The 21,626-nt window shown below is 46.3% G+C and overlaps 1 protein-coding gene across 1 annotated transcript in view; it reads right to left on the reverse strand.

The window, feature by feature from the left end:
• TES (testin LIM domain protein) overlaps positions 1 to 16,987 on the reverse strand; it is a 59,588-nt gene extending 42,601 nt beyond the window's left edge. The window contains exon 1 of the mRNA XM_073651917.1: positions 16,830 to 16,987. Coding sequence (XP_073508018.1) covers positions 16,830 to 16,856 — 27 coding nt within the window. The 5' untranslated portion in view covers positions 16,857 to 16,987. The remainder of the gene's footprint in view (positions 1 to 16,829) is intronic.
• Between the last annotated feature and the right edge of the window lie 4,639 nt (positions 16,988 to 21,626).

Consider the following 21,626-nt stretch of genomic DNA (forward strand, 5'->3'; position numbering starts at 1 on the left):
GACCAATTCATTTTTTTAATTTTTTTTTTACAGACAGCTTGCTAGAGCATATTGTAGTGCAAACAAATTTATATGCATCCCAATTCATAAGCCAGAATCCCCGATCTTACTATGCTAGGGCAAATTTATGGACACCAACTAATGTCCCGGAAATAAAAAAATTTTTAGGACTTACATTTGCCATGGGGCTTGTTAAAAAACCGAGCATTCGATCCTACTGGTCCAACCACCCTGTTCAAGCCACCCCTATGTTTTCAGTCATTCTGCCTAGGACCCGTTATGAAATGCTCATGCGGTTTTGGCATTTTAACGACAATAGTCAATGCCTGCCCAGAAATGCCCCAGAACATGACAGGTTATATAAAATTAGACCCATCATTGAAAATTTGTCAGAAAAATTCTTAAGCCTCTACACCCCAACACAAAATATTTCTATAGATGAGTCCCTTGTAAAATTCAAAGGAAGACTGCACCTCAAGCAATTTATCCCATCTAAAAGGGCAAGGTTTGGAATAAAGATCTATAAAATGTGCGAAAGTTCAACCGGATACACATCCGCTTTCCGCATATATGAGGGGAAAGATAGCCAACTAAACCCACCAGGATGCCCTACTTATCTGGGGACATCTGCAAAAATTGTTTGGGAGCTGATAAGTCCATTTTTTCAAAAAGGCTACAATCTATATGTGGACAATTATTACACCAGCATACCCCTATTTAAAAGTCTGGTTGAACACAACATCGGGGCTTGTGGGACCATCCGTAAAAACCATCAGGGGTTTCCACAACCATTGGTCAACCAAAAGTTCCAAAAGGGGCAGTCAGGGGCTGTACGCAACGGAGAGCTGCTTGCCCTGAAATATAGGGATAAGAGGGATATTTTTGTCCTCAGCTCGATCCACACAGATGCCACAAGGGCCACTGTAGAACTAGGATCCACCACTCCGAAGCAAAAACCTGTGTCAGTCATTGACTACAACAAACACATGGGGGGTGTGGACCTTGCAGACCAGGTTCTACAGCCATACCAGGTATCAAGAAAGTCCTATACCTGGTATAAAAAGTTGGTTATCTATTTGTTTCAGGTGGCCACATACAATTCTTTTGTGTTGTACAAAAAAGCAGGAAATTCAGATCCTTTTCTTGATTATCAAGAAAAGGTAATTGAAAATCTTGTCTTTCAAAGTGTTAGCCCCGCTCATCCATTAGAATCTGAGGATGTGAAAAGACTCACTGAGCGACATTTTATTGCACTTATTCCAGCAACGGAAACAAGAAGGAACCCCCAGAAAAGATGTCGTGTATGTACTAAGAGAGGAATGAGGCGTGATACCCGCTACTATTGCCCACAATGCCCATCATTGCCAGCCTTATGCGTCACTGACTGCTTTAAAATCTACCACACAGAACCACGTTTTTAAACTGTAAAAATGTATCCCAATTTGTCATTCAAACATTTGGTTCATTTAGTGAATGACATATTCGAGTAGAGCTCACTTAATTTCCAGGGGGGGTTCTCCAGAATCTAAACCTTCCATTGCGTGCTTGTTTCTGGAAATCATCCATCGAGTTAAAATGGTCACTAAACCCATAGATGAATTCCCAGAGGGGTGTCATTTCCAAAATGGGGTCACTTCAGGGGGGATTCTTTAGCTCTGGTACTCTGAAAAGTGCCAGAACAGCATAATCCCCCCTGAAGTGACCCCATTATGGAAATGACACCTCTGTGGGAATTCATCTATGGGTTTAGTGACCATTTACCTACTTATTTTCCCACCACTAGATTAATTTATACAGAGGAGTAGATTGTAAAATTCGGTCACTTGTTGTGGGTTTCCTCTGTTTAGGCACCTCAGGGGCTCTCCAAATGCAACATGGCGTCCGCTATCCATTCCAGTCAAATTTCCATTCCAAAAGTCAAATGGCGCTCCTTACCTTCTGAGCCATGCCGTGCGCCCAAACAGTGGCTTTGCGCCACATATGGGGTATCAGCGTGCTCAGGAGAAATTGCACAACACATTTTGGGGTCCATTTTTTCTGGCTGCCCTTGTGAAAATTAAAAATTTGAGGCTAAAGTAGCAGTTTTGTGTTAAAAATGTGTTTTTTTATTTTCACCCTTCAACATTATAAAATTGTGTGAAGCCCCTGGGGGTTCAAGGTGCTCACCACACATCTAGATAAGTTCCTTGAGGGGTCTAGTTTCCAAAATGGGGTGACTTGTTGGGGGTTTCCTCTGTTTAGGCACCTCAGGGGCTCTCCAAATGCAACATGGCGTCCGCTATCGATTCCAGTCAAATTTCCATTCCAAAAGTCAAATGGCGCTCCTTACCTTCCGAGCCATGCCATGCGCCCAAACAGTGGCTTTGCACCACATATGGGGTATCAGCGTGCTCAGGAGAAATTGCACAACACATTTTGGGGTCCATTTTTTCTGGCTGCCCTTGTGAAAATTAAAAATTTGAGGCTAAAGTAGCAGTTTTGTGAAAAAAAGTTAAATGTTCATTGTTTTCTTCCACATTCCAAAAATTCCTGTGAAGCACCTGAAGGGTTAATAAACTTCTTGAATGTGGTTTTGAGCACCTTGAGGGGTGCAGTTTTTAGAATGGTATCACTTTTGGGTATTTTCTGTCATAAAGGCTCCTCAAAGTCACTTCAAATAAGATGTGGTCCCTAAAAAAATGTTTTTGCAAATTTTGTTGTAAAAATGAGAAATCGCTGGTCAACTTTTAACCCTTACAGCTCCCTAACAAAAAAAAATTTTGGTTCCAAAATTGTGCTGGTGTGAAGTAGACATGTGGGAAATGTTATTCATTAACTATTTTGTGTGATATATCTCTCTGATTAAAGGGCATGAAAATTCAAAGTTTGAAAATTGCAAAATTTTCAAAATTTTCACCAAATTTCCGATTTTTTCACAAATAAACGCAAGTGATATCAAAGAAATTTTACCACTATCATGAAGTACAATATGTCACAAAAAACAATCTCAAAATCAGGGGGATCCGGTGAAGCGTTCCAGAGTAATTACCTCATAAAGTGACAGTGGTCAGAATTGAAAAAATTGGCCCGGTCACGAAGGCAAAAACAGACTCTGGCGCGAAGTGGTTAAATAAAATTCCACACTGTTTTAATAATTTAACAATAAAAACACCATTCTACTCACCTAACGCCTAATCCGCTGAAGCCATTGTCACCTGTAAAACAAACAAAAAAAAAACACAACCATATCCCTCACCTGTTCTACGTGATGACATAATCCATAGCATTCCACAAAGATCTGGGTCACTTCTAGAGCAGTCACATCAGCAATCACTGGTGTGACTGTTCTAGAGGACAGCTCTCTATACACTGACCGGAGTGTAATCACTCCTGTCAGTGTATAACGCTCAGTTTCCGGGAACGAGGTCACTGGAGTTGATGTTAACATGATCAACTGATGAGCTCCAGTAACCTGACTTACTGCACCAGTGCTGTGTGAGAAAATTCTCAAGCAGCATCCACCGATGCTGTGAGGTCACCAGAGCTCTCAGCTGATCATCAGCTGATTGAACTCCAGTGACATCACTGCTGGCAGCTCAGCGCTATACACTGCCAGGAGCGATCGCTCTCCTGTTAGTGTATAGAGTGCAGCCAGGTGATCAGATCACCGTGGAACACTCGAGATTACAGCGGTGAGTATAAAGTGTTTTTTATTTTAATATCGATTTACTATAACTTTTTTTTTTTTTTAATACACTGTGAACAGACATCAGCTGACGAGACTACTCCCCTTGGCAGCGCCTGCTCTCACTATTATCAGCGGGAGAGGCTGTACGATGATGGGAGGAGTAGTCAGTCTCCTGCTGGGAATTCTTTGTGCATTTTTGACTCATTGACTAGAATTGAGTCAGTCAAATACATAGCAAAAATCCGCAGCAAATACACAAATATATATATTTTTAAATCAAATATTTTTTATTGTTAAAACTTTTTTTGTAACAACAGCGAAACAAATAAAACAACCCAACCAAAGAAGGGACCCAGTCCCTATTCTGTCCCTCTCCCCACAACACATTGCCCTTTCAAACAAAACATTTTGAGTTAAATGTTCCACAGTTCTGTCCATAGCAAATTAACAATCTTACAGTATGAATAGTCACAATTGTATTAAGGGGTGTCTAACTCTTGCTTTGGAGCAGTTGTATACGTGCCTAAAGCAGTCCAATGTAGGATTTTGCACCTGTCAAGTAATCTATACACCAATCATAGCAGACCAAGTCGAAATCTATGCAGTTCTCTGGATGCTAGGCCGGAGCCGTCACTCCATGGAGCCCATATTTTTTCAAATTTGGAGATGGCCTTCCTTTTCAGATACATACTTTTTTCCAGATTTAATAACCAATTAATCTTATTTATAAATTCTGTCACCGTGGGCGCCTGCTCTGATAACCAATGTTGGGCTATTAGTTTCCTAGCCATGTATAACATGCGTGCCACTGCTATTTTGCCATGTTCGTCAGTGCTCAGATCTTCTATATATCCCAGTATACATACTCATGGTGAGGGATTTGAATCAACTGAGTATGTTCTATCAATGATCGCTATAACATCCCTCCAGAAGTTTTCCAGAGCAGGGCAGGTCCACATATGAAGCATGTTAGCCGGGGATGTTTTACATCTAGCACATAGGGGGTCTGGTCGAAGCCCTATATCGTGGAGAAATTGGGGTGTTCTATATGACTGGTGCAGCACCTGTAAATGGGAGAATCTATGGGACTCACTCAGATAACTGGGGAACTCTTTCCAGTATTTCAGACCACAGCCCCTCTTCAATAGGGCCCATCATGCCTTCCCATTTTTCTTTTGATCTTATGGGGTGTTTTGCTAATACTAGGTCCAGCAGACCCCTATAAAGCAATGAGATTAGCCCCCCAGAATTATGTGAGCTAGCCATTCTCTGTATTATAGCATTTTGAGGAATTCCGTTACTTAGGACAAGACTCTCTGCCTGATATGCATGTCGTAAATGAAGGTACTTATCAAATGAATATGGACTGCCCAACACCGAATTTTATATCTGTGAAAACTCCTTGAGTGAATCTCCCGCTAAAACATGAGTGAATCTTTCTAGTCCTATTAGACTCCAATTTTTAAACCCTTCCAATTTATATAGTTTAGGGAGCCATGGCGTTTCCCACAGTGATGTAAATTGTGAGATCCCTTGTATCCCCTGTAATTTCCTCACTGCCCACCAAAGTTTGTGTATTAACAGCGTAGTTGGGGTCCTACAAGAGGGTGTCTTAAATTTGTGAGCCTCCAATGCTCCATAGTCTGAGTGATTTAAAATGTGATTGGAGTAGAAGACGTTGAGCCCCCACTCCCCCTCCAGGGTCGTCCCACCCATGAATGTGCTGGAGCGAAGCTGCCATATAATAAACCCACGGATTTGGGACAGCAAGGCTATCCATTGTTTTATCTCTTTGCAAAGTTTCCAGTTTAATTCTTGGAGCTTGTTTTTCCCAGATTAAGTCCCTGAACATGCTGTTTACTTTAAGGAAATAACTCTGGGGAAGCCATATTGGAGAATTATGCAATACATATAGCAATTGTGGCATCCAGATCATCTTGACCAAGTTAGTGCGGCCCACCACTGACAGAGGCAATTTAGACGACGTGTCCAGTTTACATTTGAATCTGGCCAGTATTGGGTTGAGGTTTTGTTTCTCATAGTCAGTTACTTTAGATGTTACATTAATACCCAAATATTTAAATTCATTGACCACTTGTAAGCCCGAGTCAGTATAGTGAGGTGCATTAATGTCCCCATTATCTATTGGAAGCAGTACCGACTTAGTCCAATTAATCACCAAACCCGAAAATTTCCCAAACTTCTCGATTGTCTCCATAGCTACAGATAATCTTTTGGAGGCTTCCGCTAAAAATAGTAGTGCATCGTCAGCATAAAGCAATTTTCTCCTCTATATTCCCTCTGCGAAATCCCGTTATGCCAGGGTGCATCCTGATAGCCGCAGCTAGTGGTTCAATGGCCAGTGCGAACAGTAAAGGGGACAACGGGCAGCCCTGCCGGGTGTCCCTCCCCAGTTCAAAGGCTGAAGTAAGACGCCCATTTACCCTTAATCGTGCCAATGGCCTCTCATATAGTAGCTTGATCCATGAAATAAATCCAGCGCCCATACCAAATTTCTCCAAAACTACCCATAGATATTCCCATTCAACAGAGTCAAATGCTTTAGCGGCGTCTAGCGAGCAAATAACCCAGTCTCCTGCATTGTCCACAGGTAACTGAAGATTAAGAAATAGTCTACGGATATTAAAGGCTGTAGACCTAGCTGGCATAAAGCCCGAATGATCACTATGTATAACATTAGATATTATGTTATTTAACCTGGAGGTCAGAACTTTTGCTATAACTTTAATGTCCGTAGGTAGCAGGGATATAGGCCTATAGGATTCGGGAAGCAATGGATCCTTACCCGGTTTGGGTATCACTACGATAACCGCTTCTCTCATTGAGAGGGGCAGAATGCCTTCCTTGGCTGCCTCCTGGAAGGTGCACAGCAATTGAGGTAGGAATATATCCCCAAATTTCTTGTATATTTCCATAGGGAACCCGTCCAAAGCTGGTGATTTATTATTGGCCATTGAAGCTGTGGCCATTTGTAACTCCTCTAATTGCAGGGAACTATTTAAGTATTTTTTTTATCTGCTTCACAGATAGCTGGAAGATCAATCTCCTCCAAATAAGTCAGGATTTGTTCTCTGCTAAACCCTGTTTTGGTTCTGTAGAAGTCCTGATAAAATTCTCTGAAAGTATTTGATCTGGCTGATTAACCATTGCACCTTCCTTATTTTTTAAAGCGCCTATAAAGGATGTCCCTATTTGAGCCCTAGCAATCATAGCCAGTAAATGCCCTGCCTTTTCCCCTTCTTCATAAAAGTGTGTTTGGGAAAAGTCGCTTAATTCTTGGCCTTCTCCCTAATGTGTGTGGAGTATGCCTCCTGCGCCTCTTTCCAGGTCATTAGGTCCTCCTCTGTACCTGATTGGACAAATTTATTTTCCGTAAGTCTAACCCTGTCTTGCAAGAATTCCCCAAATTGCTTAGTTTTAGTCTTGGATCTATTTATAGCTTGTATCAAGACTCCCCTCAGACAGGCCATCATAGCGTCCCATAGTGAGTTCTGCATCACAGAGCCGTTATTTTTTATAAAATAGTTTTGAAGAGCTGATGTAATCAAATTTATGTCTATGATTTGCAACCAAAAGGGGTCCGACAGTACTCTAGGTAAATATTCCACCCTTTCCACTAAAGGGAGAATGTGTTCTGTTCCCAGTACTAAATCTATGCGGGAGAGGGTGTTATGCGATTTAGAGTAGCAGGAGAATTGTTGTGTTTGGGATATTTAAGACGCCATATATCAGTCAAGGATAACTCTGACAGGAGCTCACCAAACTTAGTTATTGGGGTAGCCTCTGTAGCTGTGTCTGATCTGAATCTATCCCAGTATGGGTGTACAATATTGTTAAAATCTCCCATGCATAGCACAGGGACCCCCGGTACTTTGTCTATGAGTGACGTAATTTCCTTCATAATGATATTATAAGGACATTCAGTGTCTCCCACTCACACACCACCTCTTCATCTCGCCCCCTATCTGTCGGTGTCCCCCAAGGTTCAGTTCTAGGACCCCTGCTCTTCTCCATCTACACCTTAGGCCTGGGACAGCTCATAGAGTCTCATGGCTTTCATTATCACCTCTATGCTGATGACACACAGATCTACCTCTCTGGACCCGATATCACCTCCTTATTAACCAACATCCCACAATGTCTGTCTGCTATTTCAGCCTTCTTCTCTGCCAGATTTCTAAAACTTAACATGGACAAAACAGAATTGATCATCTTTCCGCCATCTCATTCAACCCCCCCAACTGACCTATCTATCAACGTCAATGGCTGCCCACTCTCCCCAGTCCCTCAAGCTCGCTGCCTTGGGGTAACCCTGGACTCTGAACTCTCCTTCAAACCACATATCCAAGCCCTTTCCACTGCCTGCCGACTCCAACTCAAAAATATCTCCCGGATCCGCACATTCCTAAACCATGAATCTGCAAAAACACTAGTGCATGCCCTCATCATCTCCCGCCTCGACTACTGCAACCTCCTGCTCTGTGGCCTCCCCTCTAACACTCTCGCACCCCTCCAATCTATCCTAAACTCTGCTGCTCGACTAATCAACCTGTCCCCCCGCTATTCCCCGGCCTCTCCTCTCTGTCAATCTCTTCACTGGCTCCCCATTGCTCAGAGACTCCAGTTCAAAACCCTAACCATGATATACAAAGCCATTCACAACCTGTCTCCTCCATATATCTCCGACCTAGTCTCCCGTTACATACCTGCACGCAACCTCCGATCCTCACAAGATCTCCTGCTCTACTCCCCCTCCCACAACCGTATACAAGATTTCTTCCGTGCTTCCGCCCTACTCTGGAACTCTCTACCCCAACGTATCAGACTCTCGCCTACCGTGGAAACCTTCAAAAGGAACCTGAAGACCCACCTCTTCCGACAAGCCTACAACCTGCAGTAACCACCGCTCCACCATACCGCTGCACGACCAGCTCTACCCTCACCTACTGTATCCTCACCCATCCCTCGTAGATTGTGAGCCCTCGCGGGCAGGGTCCTCGCTCCTTCTGTACCAGTCGCTGTCACATTGTGTTCAAGATTATTGTAATTGTTCTTGTATTATACCCCTTTTTCACATGTAAAGCGCCATGGAATAAATGGCGCTATAATAATAAATAATAATAATTATAGGGAGGGGGAGTGTAGACTGACACTAGTAATAATTCTTTGGTGAATATTCTACAATGAATCCCAATGAATCTGCCCTCCTCATCCACCTTAGCGGATATCAATTCAAAAGGGATAGATCTATGTACTAAAATACTGACGCCCCTCGAGTAACTTGAAAAGGTAGAATAAAAACTATGGCTGATCCATGAACGCTTCAGGGCCGCTATATTACTTTTTCCTAGATGCGTTTCCTGCAGACATACCAATGCTGGTGAATTTCCCCGTATATATTCCATGACAGCCGTCCTCTTTAAGGGGTCTCTCAACCCTCTCATGTTCCAAGAAAGGAATTTTACTTAGTTAGCCATTAGGATATAACGCATAGGGGATGGACAGGATACGTATGACAAGCGTTAACATAACTCCGGTTCTCAAATACAAGGCTATGATAATACCCCCTTTTCAATACAAGATCACTGTAATCCATACAGGTGGCAGAACTGCTCAGCACAATCTATAAACATACAACTTACAAAAACATACAAACAGAAAAATACCGATCCATCCAGAAAAACAGATGGATGGGGATACCAGTCCAACTCGCATCCGCACATGAAGCAAGCGAGCAACCTACAAAAAGAGAAAAATAAACGTTTCTTGGGAGCCTGCCATTTTAGGATAATAGACAGAATATCCATTTTCCACTGGGCCGTGGGTTACTTGGTAAGAATTATGACTCCAACAGTCAATCAGATATCTTCTGATGGCACATGACTTAAGTTATACGTCTTTATTCAGCGTTGTGGGTTCTGGCGAAGTTGCTGTTCATTTAGATCAAGCCAGCGGAGTGCTTCCTTGGAATTTTCAAAAAAAAGGTCGCTCCCAGGGCGGCCACTCTGAGTTTCGCCGGGTAAAGCATGGAATATGGTATTTGTAGCTGGCGTAGCCGGCGTTTCACATCCACAAATTGTGCCCTGCGTTTTGACACTTCAATGGAGTAGTCAGGGAAAAAGGACACCTTTTGGCCATTGACAGAGATGTCCCCTTTATCACGAGCTGCCTTAAGGATGTTGTCACGGTCCTTATAGTGGAGCAGCTTCATTAGGACTGGCTGCGGCGGGGCTCCAGTTAACAGCCGAGTAGGAACTCTGTGCACCCTTTCCACATAAAATAGAGGAGTCAGGTGTTCTGCCCCAAACAGGGAGAGCAGCCATTTCTCAAAATACTCAGTAGGGTTATTGCTCTAGTTTTTTTCAGGGATGCCAATTACCCTTATATTATTCTGCCTGAGTCTGTTCTCCAGATCGTCAGTTTTAGCTAGCAATGCCAGGATCTGTTGGTCATGTCTGCGATAGTCACTGATAATTTGGGGCTGTTTATCCTCCAAATCACTAATTCTCCCTTCAGCTGCTGTGGTGTGATCTGTCACTTTCTGCAGCCCCTGTCTCATATAGGAAAGTTCTTCCTTAATCTCACCCATTTGATTACTAAGTGAAGACAGGACAGATCCATACTGTGTAACAACCATGAAAACATTCTTAATTGTAGGGTCTTCTGTCTGCTGGGTTGAGAGAGTGCTGAAGGGGTTAACCTCTGGCGGAAGCTGCAGGCTGCTATCTGAGGTGACAGTATTATCAGCATTGTCACATTCTCCTGAAAGAGTAGAGAAGCGATTAGCCATCTCCCTCATCTGTGTCTGCACTGTATTACTCAAGGGGGCTGCTCTGTTTGTCCTAGCATAACTAGCTAGTTTAACTGCAGCGTTCATGGAAGTAGACTTGCCTGGTGCATCTAGGGATGTGGAAAGCTTCGGCCTCTCGGCGCCATCTTGAGATCGTCTGTCTGCTCCTGCAGTCACCTCCTTCAGCCTGCTTTCCCAGCCATAAAAAACTCCTCTGTTGTGCACTGATGGTTACAGGAGCTCAGAGGGAGATGTTATCTTTGGTTTTAATACTATTTAGGGCCCAGTGGAGACTTTTACAGGCTATTGCTCCCCGAGCTGATCTGTCCTGCGACCGCTCACATGCCCAGCCAAGCCACTATCCGCAAATATTTTTATACCTGCGTTTTTGCTGCAGATTTGACTGACTCAATTGAAGTCAATGGGTGAAAAACACAAAAAGAATTGACATGGTGCAGATTTTAACGCAATGACAATCCTGACAGGAAAATTCCTGATCATGTGAACAGCACTTCAGGATTGTCAATGCATTAGTCAGCATATGGATTACCTAGCGTTTTTTGGCCCATTTACGCGTGGGAAAATGCACACAACCTAAAAGGAGAACATGGCCTTTGAATGGTCAACTAGTAATTTATTAAATCCTGGGCTCATAAGCCCAGTGGGCAGTTGCAATCAGTGACTATCTGCCCACATATTGTATAGAATTTTTAAGGAGACAGGTTACTTTTAAACTTATTCTCTGTTATGCGTTCATTACTCTAAACTTCAATGACTAGCAGTGTTCTTCATTTAGAAAAGGCCCTGAAGCATCTTTTGCTGGAAAAACTTAGCGGGTAAGCCAGCATCTAAAAGACACCGCATGCACATACCCTAAAGTAGTATGTTTCTGCAGTCACTCTGCAGCTGCAATTTGATGAATTCTGACACTGTGCATTAAGCACAGTTGATCCCCCTCAATTGCCCAATCAAGTGGGCCATCATGTGACCTGCATAACAGCGATGGTCACAAGCTTCTTTCAACATTGAATACGGACAAGCCGCTCATCCGTTTCTCTCAAGGCTGAGAGTAGTAGATGAGAGTCTAGTAGGCACGTAACTTCCCACTTGATCGAGCAATTGAGGGGACTCTTGACAGTTGCACACTATCAGGATTCCCCCATCTACAGTCAAATAGAGTTGACTACTGAAACTTATTTCAAGCAGGAAAAAAAACCTTAAAAGGGAATCAATCATCTGAGAGCAGCATGAATCAGAGCCTGGCTGCTTGATAACAGCTAGATTTATTTTTTATCCAAAGCACACCCTATGTAAACCGGAGGGAGAGACCAGTCAATCACCTCTTGCAGTGCTGGGAAGTTCTTATATATTCTTTGAAACACTGGAGAATCTTATACTTAGACCACAGCCCCACTATCAGTATTCGGTCAGTATTTTTTCTCAGGAGTGGGAGCCAAAACTAGGAGGGGGTGATAAATGCAGAATTGGTGACTTGTTTCTATTATACCTTTCTCTGTTCCTCCCCTGGTTTTGGCTCCCACTCCTGAGAAAAAATACTAACCGAATACTGAGAATAAGGCCATGGCCTTAGCTGCAATCATACAGCCAGGCACGGATTCATGCTGTTCACAGTTTGTGCAGCATGAAAACAGATGATAGGTTCCCTTTAATGTGGTATTTGTTGGTGTTGGGAGACCTTTGCTGTAAAGGGTAGTATCATACTCGTGATGCATTTCATATTCATTATACTTGCTTGATTAGGTGTAATAGCAGACTTTTTCATTTATGCAAGCTGATGTCTACGTGTTTTCGCTTTTTGGTTTGACTTGTAGCAGATTTGGGACTGACATGTAATGATTTGTACTTGTAAGGTCATCAATTAGGCCGGCTGTCTATAAACAATATGCACAACCCAAAACAACCACAGACATAGCAAGTAGTTAGACAAGACGGTAACAGAAAATATTTTGTAGTCAAGACCACATGGATATTTCTATATTTGGAAGCCAGAGCACATCTCCCACTATAGTGGCATGTATTATATCTGCAAACATTATTATTTATATTCATCATAATGCTGGCAGGGAAAGTAGTTAATTAGGTTCTGACAAATAAGTCTCAACTTTTGAGGCATAGGTGCAATTTGAGCTGCCACATAAATCCTCAATATGTCACCCTATTAGAGTTATTCTTCTATCATCCAATGGAAAACTGGCACAACTGTTCTGACTAATTCCATAAAAGTCAGCCATAAAGTCCTTTAGCTTTCTGTGGGTTCCTTACTAAAACTTCGGACAAAAGCAGTTAAGCAACATGCTTGACTGATGTCCTTAGTGCCATAGACTTTGCTTGGAGTAGCAGGCTGCATGCGGGATTGCTCCTCAGTATTACCACAGTGGTTGAAAGTCCCTGCCAAATAGTGGAATTCCTAATGAACAGACCCCACCGATCAAACATTTATCATCTATTGATGGATGGAGATAAGTGTTTCAGATTGTAATACCCTTTATCTAAGGAACAGTTATGTGAACACTCGCTCATACCCAGGTTTCAATAGTTTGTGATCACATTTTCAGGTAGGAGGGGGAAAAAAAAGAAAAAAAAAAAAAATCAAGAAAGTGCTGCAATGGTTGCCAATGGTCCTACATAGACACGATATTACAAATCCTATAAAATAGGTGAACCATAAGCGGCCTCCGGCTGTGGAGTCAGAGCCCATTTTGGTGGAGTCGGAGTCTGTATAAAATGGACCGACTCCTAAAATATATAATAAATTGGTTACAGTAGTTCAATGCAGTTTGTGGGGAATATTTTTTCATAAGAATTTGGGAAAGTTATGAAATGTCCTATAAATGTCTGTCCTATTCCTGATCTAAGGGTCTAGACTTTTAGCTGAGATGAATCTGAGCTACAGTAAATTTATCACTTAAACATGAGCCATGTGTGAGGGAGTCGGAGTTGGAATCATGGAAATTGAGAAGTCGGAGGTTTGGCTTACAGACTCCACAGCCCTGATAAGGGCTTGTTCATACATCAGTGATTTTTCTCGTATGCAAAGAAAAAATGGTCTCAGTTTCATCAGAGTTTTATCAGTGTGTCAGTCCTTATCAGAATTTGGACAGTGTTTCATCAGCTATTCTTGGATGAAGATGGGGAAAAAAATACCTGATGAAGGTTTCTCCACCTTCATCTATCTATCAAACAGTCCATCAAAAACAGACAGCACACGAATGGCATCTGTGTGCTGTCATTTTTTTCAATTGCATTGGAGAATTTCATCCGACAGTTGTATCAATATCAGACACGTCTCCACAATTTTGTGCAGACCAGTTTGTCTGAGGAAAAATTACCGTATATAAAAAATAAATAAATATCAAATAGATGAACTATCCCATAGACTATCAAACGTACAAGTGCTATAACTGAACAGCACAGATAGCACTCATACGAGGAAAACTGACATGTAAATGAGCCCAAACAGTATTTTAACTACTGGCCTTGAAAAAAACAACTATGGCAGTATAAAATTAGCACTGGTCAAGAGTCCTGGGATTCAGGGTACTTCAACTTACTACAACTATATCCAGAGACACTTAGCTTTTTTATAGTCTTCATTCAAGAGCTGCACTTAAATTGATTTACGTCTTCCAAATTTAAAATAAAAAATAAAAAAAAAACACAAGAAATCCTGCACTAACCAGAAATAAACCCATTATGTTCATGTAGCTGTGTGCAATACATCAGATCATAGGATGCTAACATAACTATTCCATGTAATTGTTAACTTAGCTAGAAAATCTAGATTGTTTTAATTGCACCCAACATGAGACTACATATAGTGAACAGAGGAATAGTCAGGATGAGTCTCAGACACGTTCAGCCACTAGACTCACCAGGTTATACCTGCCCGCTACATTACTAGTGCTGCCCAGCAGAAGGCCTGAGACTTGCATTCCTTCTCCGTTATCAGCCAGAGATCTGCAGCCGTTAGTCACTTCCTGTTTGCATGTGTCATGGGTGTGGAGCCCAGAACACTGCTCAATACATTTCTGTCTAATTTCACGGTGTTAAAATATTATTCGCACTGTCATTTATAACTATTTCTGGCACACAATATAGAAAATCTGTCAGTCTGCAGGAGTAATGCTCATCCGGTTAGCTCTGTCCAATGTGAGTGGCAACAAAAAGTGGCCAATATGGCATGTGTACAGGAAAAAATATAAATTACCACTTATAAATTCCTTTTAAAATCTTTACATTTCATTGGGCGGCACGGTGACTCAGTGGTTAGCACTACAGCCTTGCAGTGCTGGGGTCCTGGGTTCAAATCCCACCAAACACAACATCTGGAAGGAGTTTGTATGTTCTCCCTGTGTTTGCGTGGGTTTCTCCAGAGTTCTCCGGTTTCATTCCCCACTCCAAAGACATACTGATAGGGAATATAGATTGTGAGCCCCAATGGGGACAGTGCCAATAATGTATGTAAATCACTGATGTATATGATAGCGCTATATAAGCAAAGCATAATAAATATGAAACGATACGGGATATGGAACTACTATGAAAAATCCAATTTGCTAACTATATGCTCATCGGTCTGTGCCTGGTGGTGTTCCCCTGATGTAAAAGTTCCCAAAACAAACAGCTGCATGCCAAACAGTTGGCTCCCTGAATCATCATTGCCATTTATACAGTTTTCTGGAGAAATTTGCTCTTTTTTAGTGGCATTATAATTTGTGCCTTTTTCTCCACTTTATAAAAGTTGTGTTTCCTTTTTAAGTCTTTTTTTATTTTTTTTCCAGGACAATTTTGCTTATCCTGATGCTTGAGCCAGATTCATGAAATGCGACTTTAACCAAATCTTGCATTTTCTGACTCATCTTACTCCACTGCCCCACTTGAGTAAGGTTTCTGGAGGAGTTTTCAATTTGTGTATTGTTGAGACTTTTTAAAAAACTTGCAAATTTTGGTGCAAAAAAAAAAAAAAAAAAAAAAAAAGCAAGCATTTTTGATTTTGCTTCAAATTCATGAACCACGTGACTTCAATAAATCGCAAAAGTTGAAACTTGCCCATATAGCTCTGATTCATCTAGACGTGCGTTCTGCACATGTGGAAAATGTAAACTTGTGGCAGCAAAACAGTTAAAAATGTCCATGTTAGCTGATCAGCCTAACACAATGACAGGGGCGTTACCATCCCTGGGTCAATACTGTCATTCTTACTCACAGACCTTGCTGCAAAAACATCTACCAAGAAGTTTCCACTAAGGATCCAATAAAGCAAAGGTGATTGGTGGTGCAGAGCTTGTACCAAACTGCCTCTTACACCCACCCAGCCCATGGTCCTAAGCCCCCAAGGTAAGGACACAGCCAGCACATCTGTGAATCCATGTACACGCTGCACGAGTCACGTGGATGAGACAGATTTACAGGGGCAGCATCATGCCATGTGTGACATATACTTTATACAAGGTGCCATGTGTACAGCACTTACCTTACCACACAAGCACCCACTTGTCCTCTGCTCAGCAGCAGCCACACCCTACAGTGCACAATGCAGGGGATGGGGGCTGATATAATACACAGAGGTAGATGGGTGGGGGCTGATATAATACACAGAGGTAGATGGGTGGGGGAGGGTGATATAATACACAGAGGTAGATGGGTGGGGGAGGGTGATATAATACACAGAGGTAGGTGGGTGGGGGCTGATATAATACACAGAGGTAGATGGGTGGGGGCTGATATAATACACAGAGGTAGATGGGTGGGGGCTGATATAATACACAGAGGTAGATGGGTGGGGGAGGGTGATATAATACACAGAGGTAGATGGGTGGGGGCTGATATAATACACAGGTAGGTGTGGGGGAGGGTGATATAATACACAGAGGTAGGTGGGGGGGCTGATAATATAATACACAGAGGTAGGTGGGGGGCTGATATAATACACAGAGGTGGATGGGTGGGGGCTGATATAATACACAGAGGTAGGTGTGGGGGAGGGTAATATAATACACAGAGGTAGGTGGGGGGCTGATAATATAATACACAGAGGTAGGTGGGTGGGGCTGATATAATACACAGAGGTAGATGGGTGGGGGCTGATATAATACACAGAGGTAGATGGGTGGGGGCTGATATAATACACAGAGGTAGATGGGTGGGGGAGGATGATATAATACACAGAGGTAGGTGTGGGGGAGGGTGATATAATACACAGAGGTAGGTGGGTGGGGCTGATAATATAATACACAGAGGTAGGTGGGTGGGGCTGATATAATACACAGAGGTAGGTGTGGGGGAGGGTGATATAATACACAGGTGTCACACACAGCCGGACGCTCTCACCTTCTTCACTTTGTTCTCCAGCTCCATCCTGCGCTCCTGCTCTCCTCTCCGTCCGCTCACACTCACTGCCGCCTCAGTGGACTCAGGGGCAGGATGCTGGTAACTAAAGGACCTTTGGTGACATCATCGCCATGTGATCAGTAACCTGTGTGGGCGGAGTCCGGCTGCAGGCTGCGCTGCTGGGGAAGTTTCACGTAGTTTCTTGTTAGTGTGGGAAGTGCCCTATGAGCAGGTCACAGAGCCTCGTGGACTATGGAGCATAGGAAAACACCTCACTAGTGTACGCCTGTCCCACACAGAGCTCCACCAGGTGCACGGACCCTGTACATAACCAATGTATGCTGCAGGGCTGTGTGACGGGCTCTGTACCGAGCCGTACACTGCAATGTACAGGCTGCACATCGGGCCGACTGCTGTAGCTCCTAATTACCTGAGGAGATCCGTGCGCTTTTGGTCAGCTTTGACTTCTGCAACAAATCTACATGTGTGAGGGGCAGTGCACAGCTATGTGAGGTGACAGGTATGGGGCACTGTTGTGTGAGGTAACGGGTACGGGGCACAGCTGTGTGTGGTGACAGGTATGGGGCACAGCTGTGTGAGGTGACGGGTACGGGGCACAGCTGTGTGAGGTAACGGGTACGGGACACAGCTGTGTGTGGTGACAGGTATGGGGCACAGCTGTGTGTGGTGACGGGTATGGGGCACAGCTGTGTGTGGTGACAGGTATGGGGCACAGCTGTGTGTGGTGACGGGTATGGGGCACAGCTGTGTGAGGTGACGGGTACGGGACACAGCTGTGTGTGGTGACGGGTATGGGGCACAGCTGTGTGTGGTGACGGGTATGGGGCACAGCTGTGTGTGGTGACAGGTATGGGGCACAGCTGTGTGTGGTGACAGGTATGGGGCACAGCTGTGTGTGGTGACAGGTATGGGGCACAGCTGTGTGTGGTGACAGGTATGGGGCACTGTTGTGTGAGGTGACAGGTATGGGGCACTGTTGTGTGAGGTGACGGGGACGGGGCACAGCTGTGTGAGGTGACGGGGACGGGGCACAGCTGTGTGAGGTGGCGGGGACGGGGCACAGCTGTGTGAGGTGGCGGGGACGGGGCACAGCTGTGTGAGGTGACTGATATGATGCAGAGCTGTGTGAGGTGACGGGTATGGTTCACAGCTGTGTGAGGTGATGGGTATGGGGCACAGCCTTGTGTGGCGACGGGTATGGGGCACAGCTGTGTGAGGTGAAGGGTACCGGGCACAGCTGTGTGTGAGGTGACGGATAGGATGCACAGCTGTGTGAGGTGACGGTTATGAGGGACAACTGTGTGAGGTGACGGGTATGGGGCACAGCTGTGTGAGGTGACTGGTATGGGGCACAGCTGTGTGAGGTGACTGGTATGGGGCACAGCTGTGTGAGGTGACTGGTATGGGGCACAGCTGTGTGAGGTGACGGGTACGGGGCACAGCTGTGTGAGGTGACGGGTACGGGGCACAGCTGTGTGAGGTGACGGGTATGGGGCACAGCTGTGTGAGGTGACAGGTATGGGGCACTGCTGTGTGAGGTGACAGGTATGGGGCACTGCTGTGTGAGGTGACAGGTATGGGGCACTGCTGTGTGAGGTGACAGGTATGGGGCACTGCTGTGTGAGGTGACAGGTATGGGGCACTGCTGTGTGAGGTAAAAGGTATGCTGCACCGCTGTGTGTGACAGGTGTGAGGTGAAGGGTATGATGCAGAGCTGTGTGTGTGGTTACAGGTATGGGGCACAGCTGTGTGTGGTTACAGGTATGGGGCACAGCTGTGTGTGGTTACGGGTATGGGGCACAGCTGTGTGAGGTGACGGGTACGGGACACAGCTGTGTGAGGTGACGGGTACGGGACACAGCTGTGTGAGGTGGCGGGGACGGGGCACAGCTGTGTGAGGTGGCGGGGACGGGGCACAGCTGTGTGAGGTGGCGGGGACGGGGCACAGCTGTGTGAGGTGGCGGGGACGGGGCACAGCTGTGTGAGGTGGCGGGGACGGGGCACAGCTGTGTGAGGTGGCGGGGACGGGGCACAGCTGTGTGAGGTGACGGGTATGGTGCACAGCTGTGTGAGGGGACGGTCATGAGGGACAGCTGTGTGAGGTGACGGGGACGGTGCACAGCTGTGTGAGGTGACGGGGACGGGGCACAGCTGTGTGAGGTCATGAGTATGGGGCACAGCTGTGTGTGAGGTGACGGATATGATGCAGAGCTGTGTGAGGTGACGGGTATGGTTCACAGCTGTGAGGTGACGGTCATGAGGGACAGCTGTGTGAGGTGACGGGTATGGGGCACAGCTGTGTGAGGTGACGGGTACGGGGCACAGCTGTGAGGTGACGGGTACGGGGCACAGCTGTATGAGGTGACGGGTACGGGGCACAGCTGTGTGAGGTGACGGGGACGGGACACAGCTGTGTGAGGTGACGAGTATGGGGCACAGCTGTGTGTGAGGTGACGGATATGATGCAGAGCTGTGTGAGATGACGGGTATGGTTCACAGCTTTGTGAGGTGTCGGGTATGGGGCACAGCTGTGTGAGGTGACGGGTATGGGGCACAGCTGTGAGGTGACGGTCATGAAGGACAGCTGTGTGAGGTGACGGGTATGGGGCACAGCTGTGTGAGGTGACGGGTACGGGGCACAGCTGTGTGTGAGGTGACTGGTACGATGCAGAGCTGTGTGAGGTGACTGGTATGGGGCACAGCTGTGTGAGGTGACGGGTACCGGGCACAGCTGTGTGTGAGGTGACTGGTATGATGCAGAGCTGTGTGAGGTGACGGGTATGGTTCACAGCTGTGTGAGGTGATGGGTATGGGGCACAGCCTTGTGTGGCGACGGGTATGGGGCACAGCTCTGTGAGGTGGCGGGTACGGGGCACAACTGTGTGTGAGGTGTCGGATATGATGCAGAGCTGTGTGAGGTGACGGGTATGGGGCACAGCTGTGTGAGGTGAAGGGTACCGGGCACAGCTGTGTGTTAGGTGACTGATATGATGCACAGCTGTGTTAGGTGACGGGTATGGGGCACAGCTGTGTGAGGTGAAGGGTACCGGGCACAGCTGTGTGTGAGGTGACGGATAGGATGCACAGCTGTGTGAGGTGACGGTTATGAGGGACAACTGTGTGAGGTGACGTGTACGGGGCACAGCTGTGTGAGGTGACGGGTACGGGGCACAGCTGTGTGAGGTGACGGGTACGGGGCACAGCTGTGTGAGGGGACGGGTATGGGGCACAGCTGTGTGAGGGGACGGGTACGGGGCACAGCTGTGTGAGGGGCCGGGGCACAGCTGTGTGAGGTGACGGGGACGGGGCACAGCTGTGTGAGGTGACGGGTCTGGGGCACAGCTGTGTGAGGTGACGGGGACGGGGCACAGCTGTGTGAGGTGACGAGTATGGGGCACAGCTGTGTGTGAGGTGACGGATATGATGCAGAGCTGTATGAGGTGACGGGTATGGTTCACAGCTGTGTGAGGTGTCGGGTATGGGGCACAGCTGTGTGAGGTGACGGGTATGGGGCACAGCTGTGAGGTGACGGTCATGAAGGACAGCTGTGTGAGGTGACGGGTATGGGGCACAGCTGTGTGAGGTGACGGGTACCGGGCACAGCTGTGTGTGAGGTGACTGATATGATGCAGAGCTGTGTGAGGTGACGGGTATGGTTCACAGCTGTGTGAGGTGATGGGTATGGGGCACAGCCTTGTGTGGCGGCGGGTATGGGGCACAGCTCTGTGAGGTGGCGGGTACGGGGCACAACTGTGTGTGAGGTGTCGGATATGATGCAGAGCTGTGTGAGGTGACGGGTATGGGGCACAGCTGTGTGAGGTGAAGGGTACCGGGCACAGCTGTGTGTGAGGTGACGGATATGATGCACAGCTGTGTGAGGTGACGGGTATGGGGCACAGCTGTGTGAGGTGAAGGGTACCGGGCACAGCTGTGTGTGAGGTAACGGATATGATGCACAGCTGTGTGAGGTGACGGTTATGAGGGACAACTGTGTGAGGTGACGGGTATGGGGCACAGCTGTGTGAGTTGACTGGTATGGGGCACAGCTGTGTGAGGTGACTGGTACGGGGCACAGCTGAGTGAGGTGACTGGTACGGGGCACAGCTGTGTGAGGTGACTGGTACGGGGCACAACTGAGTGAGGTGACGGGTATGGGGTACAGCTGTGTGTGAGGTGACGGGTATGATGCAGAGCTGTGTGAGGTGACGGGTATGGGGCACTGCTGTGTGGGGCAACGCTGTGTGAGGTGACGGGTATGGGGAACAGCTCTGTGAGGTGGCGGGTACGGGACACAGCTGTGTGTGAGGTGACTGATATGATGCAGAGCTGTGTGAGGTGACTGGTATGGTTCACAGCTGTGTGAGGTGTCGGGTATGGGGCACAGCTCTGTGAGGTGACGGGTATGGGGCACAGCTGTGAGGTGACGGTCATGAGGGACAGCTGTGTGAGGTGACAGTATAGGGCACAGCTGTGTGAGGTGTCGGGTCTTGGGCACAGCTGTGTGAGGTGACGGGTCTGGGGCACAGCTGTGTGAGGTGACGGGTCTGGGGCACAGCTGTGTGTGAGGTGACGGGTCTGGGGCACAGCTGTGTGTGAGGTGACGGGTCTGGGGCACAGCTGTGTGTGAGGTGACGGGTCTGGGGCACAGCTGTGTGTGAGGTGACGGGTCTGGGGCACAGCTGTGTGTGAGGTGACGGGTACGGGGCACAGCTGTGTGAGGTGACGGGTACGATACAGAGCTGTGTGAGGTGACGGGTACGGGGCACAGCTGTGTGA

Source organism: Phyllobates terribilis, unplaced genomic scaffold, assembly GCF_046119375.1.
Source record: "Phyllobates terribilis strain yellow unplaced genomic scaffold, ASM4611937v1 Scaffold_11__3_contigs__length_659146591, whole genome shotgun sequence".
NCBI lineage: Eukaryota > Metazoa > Chordata > Amphibia > Anura > Dendrobatidae > Phyllobates > Phyllobates terribilis.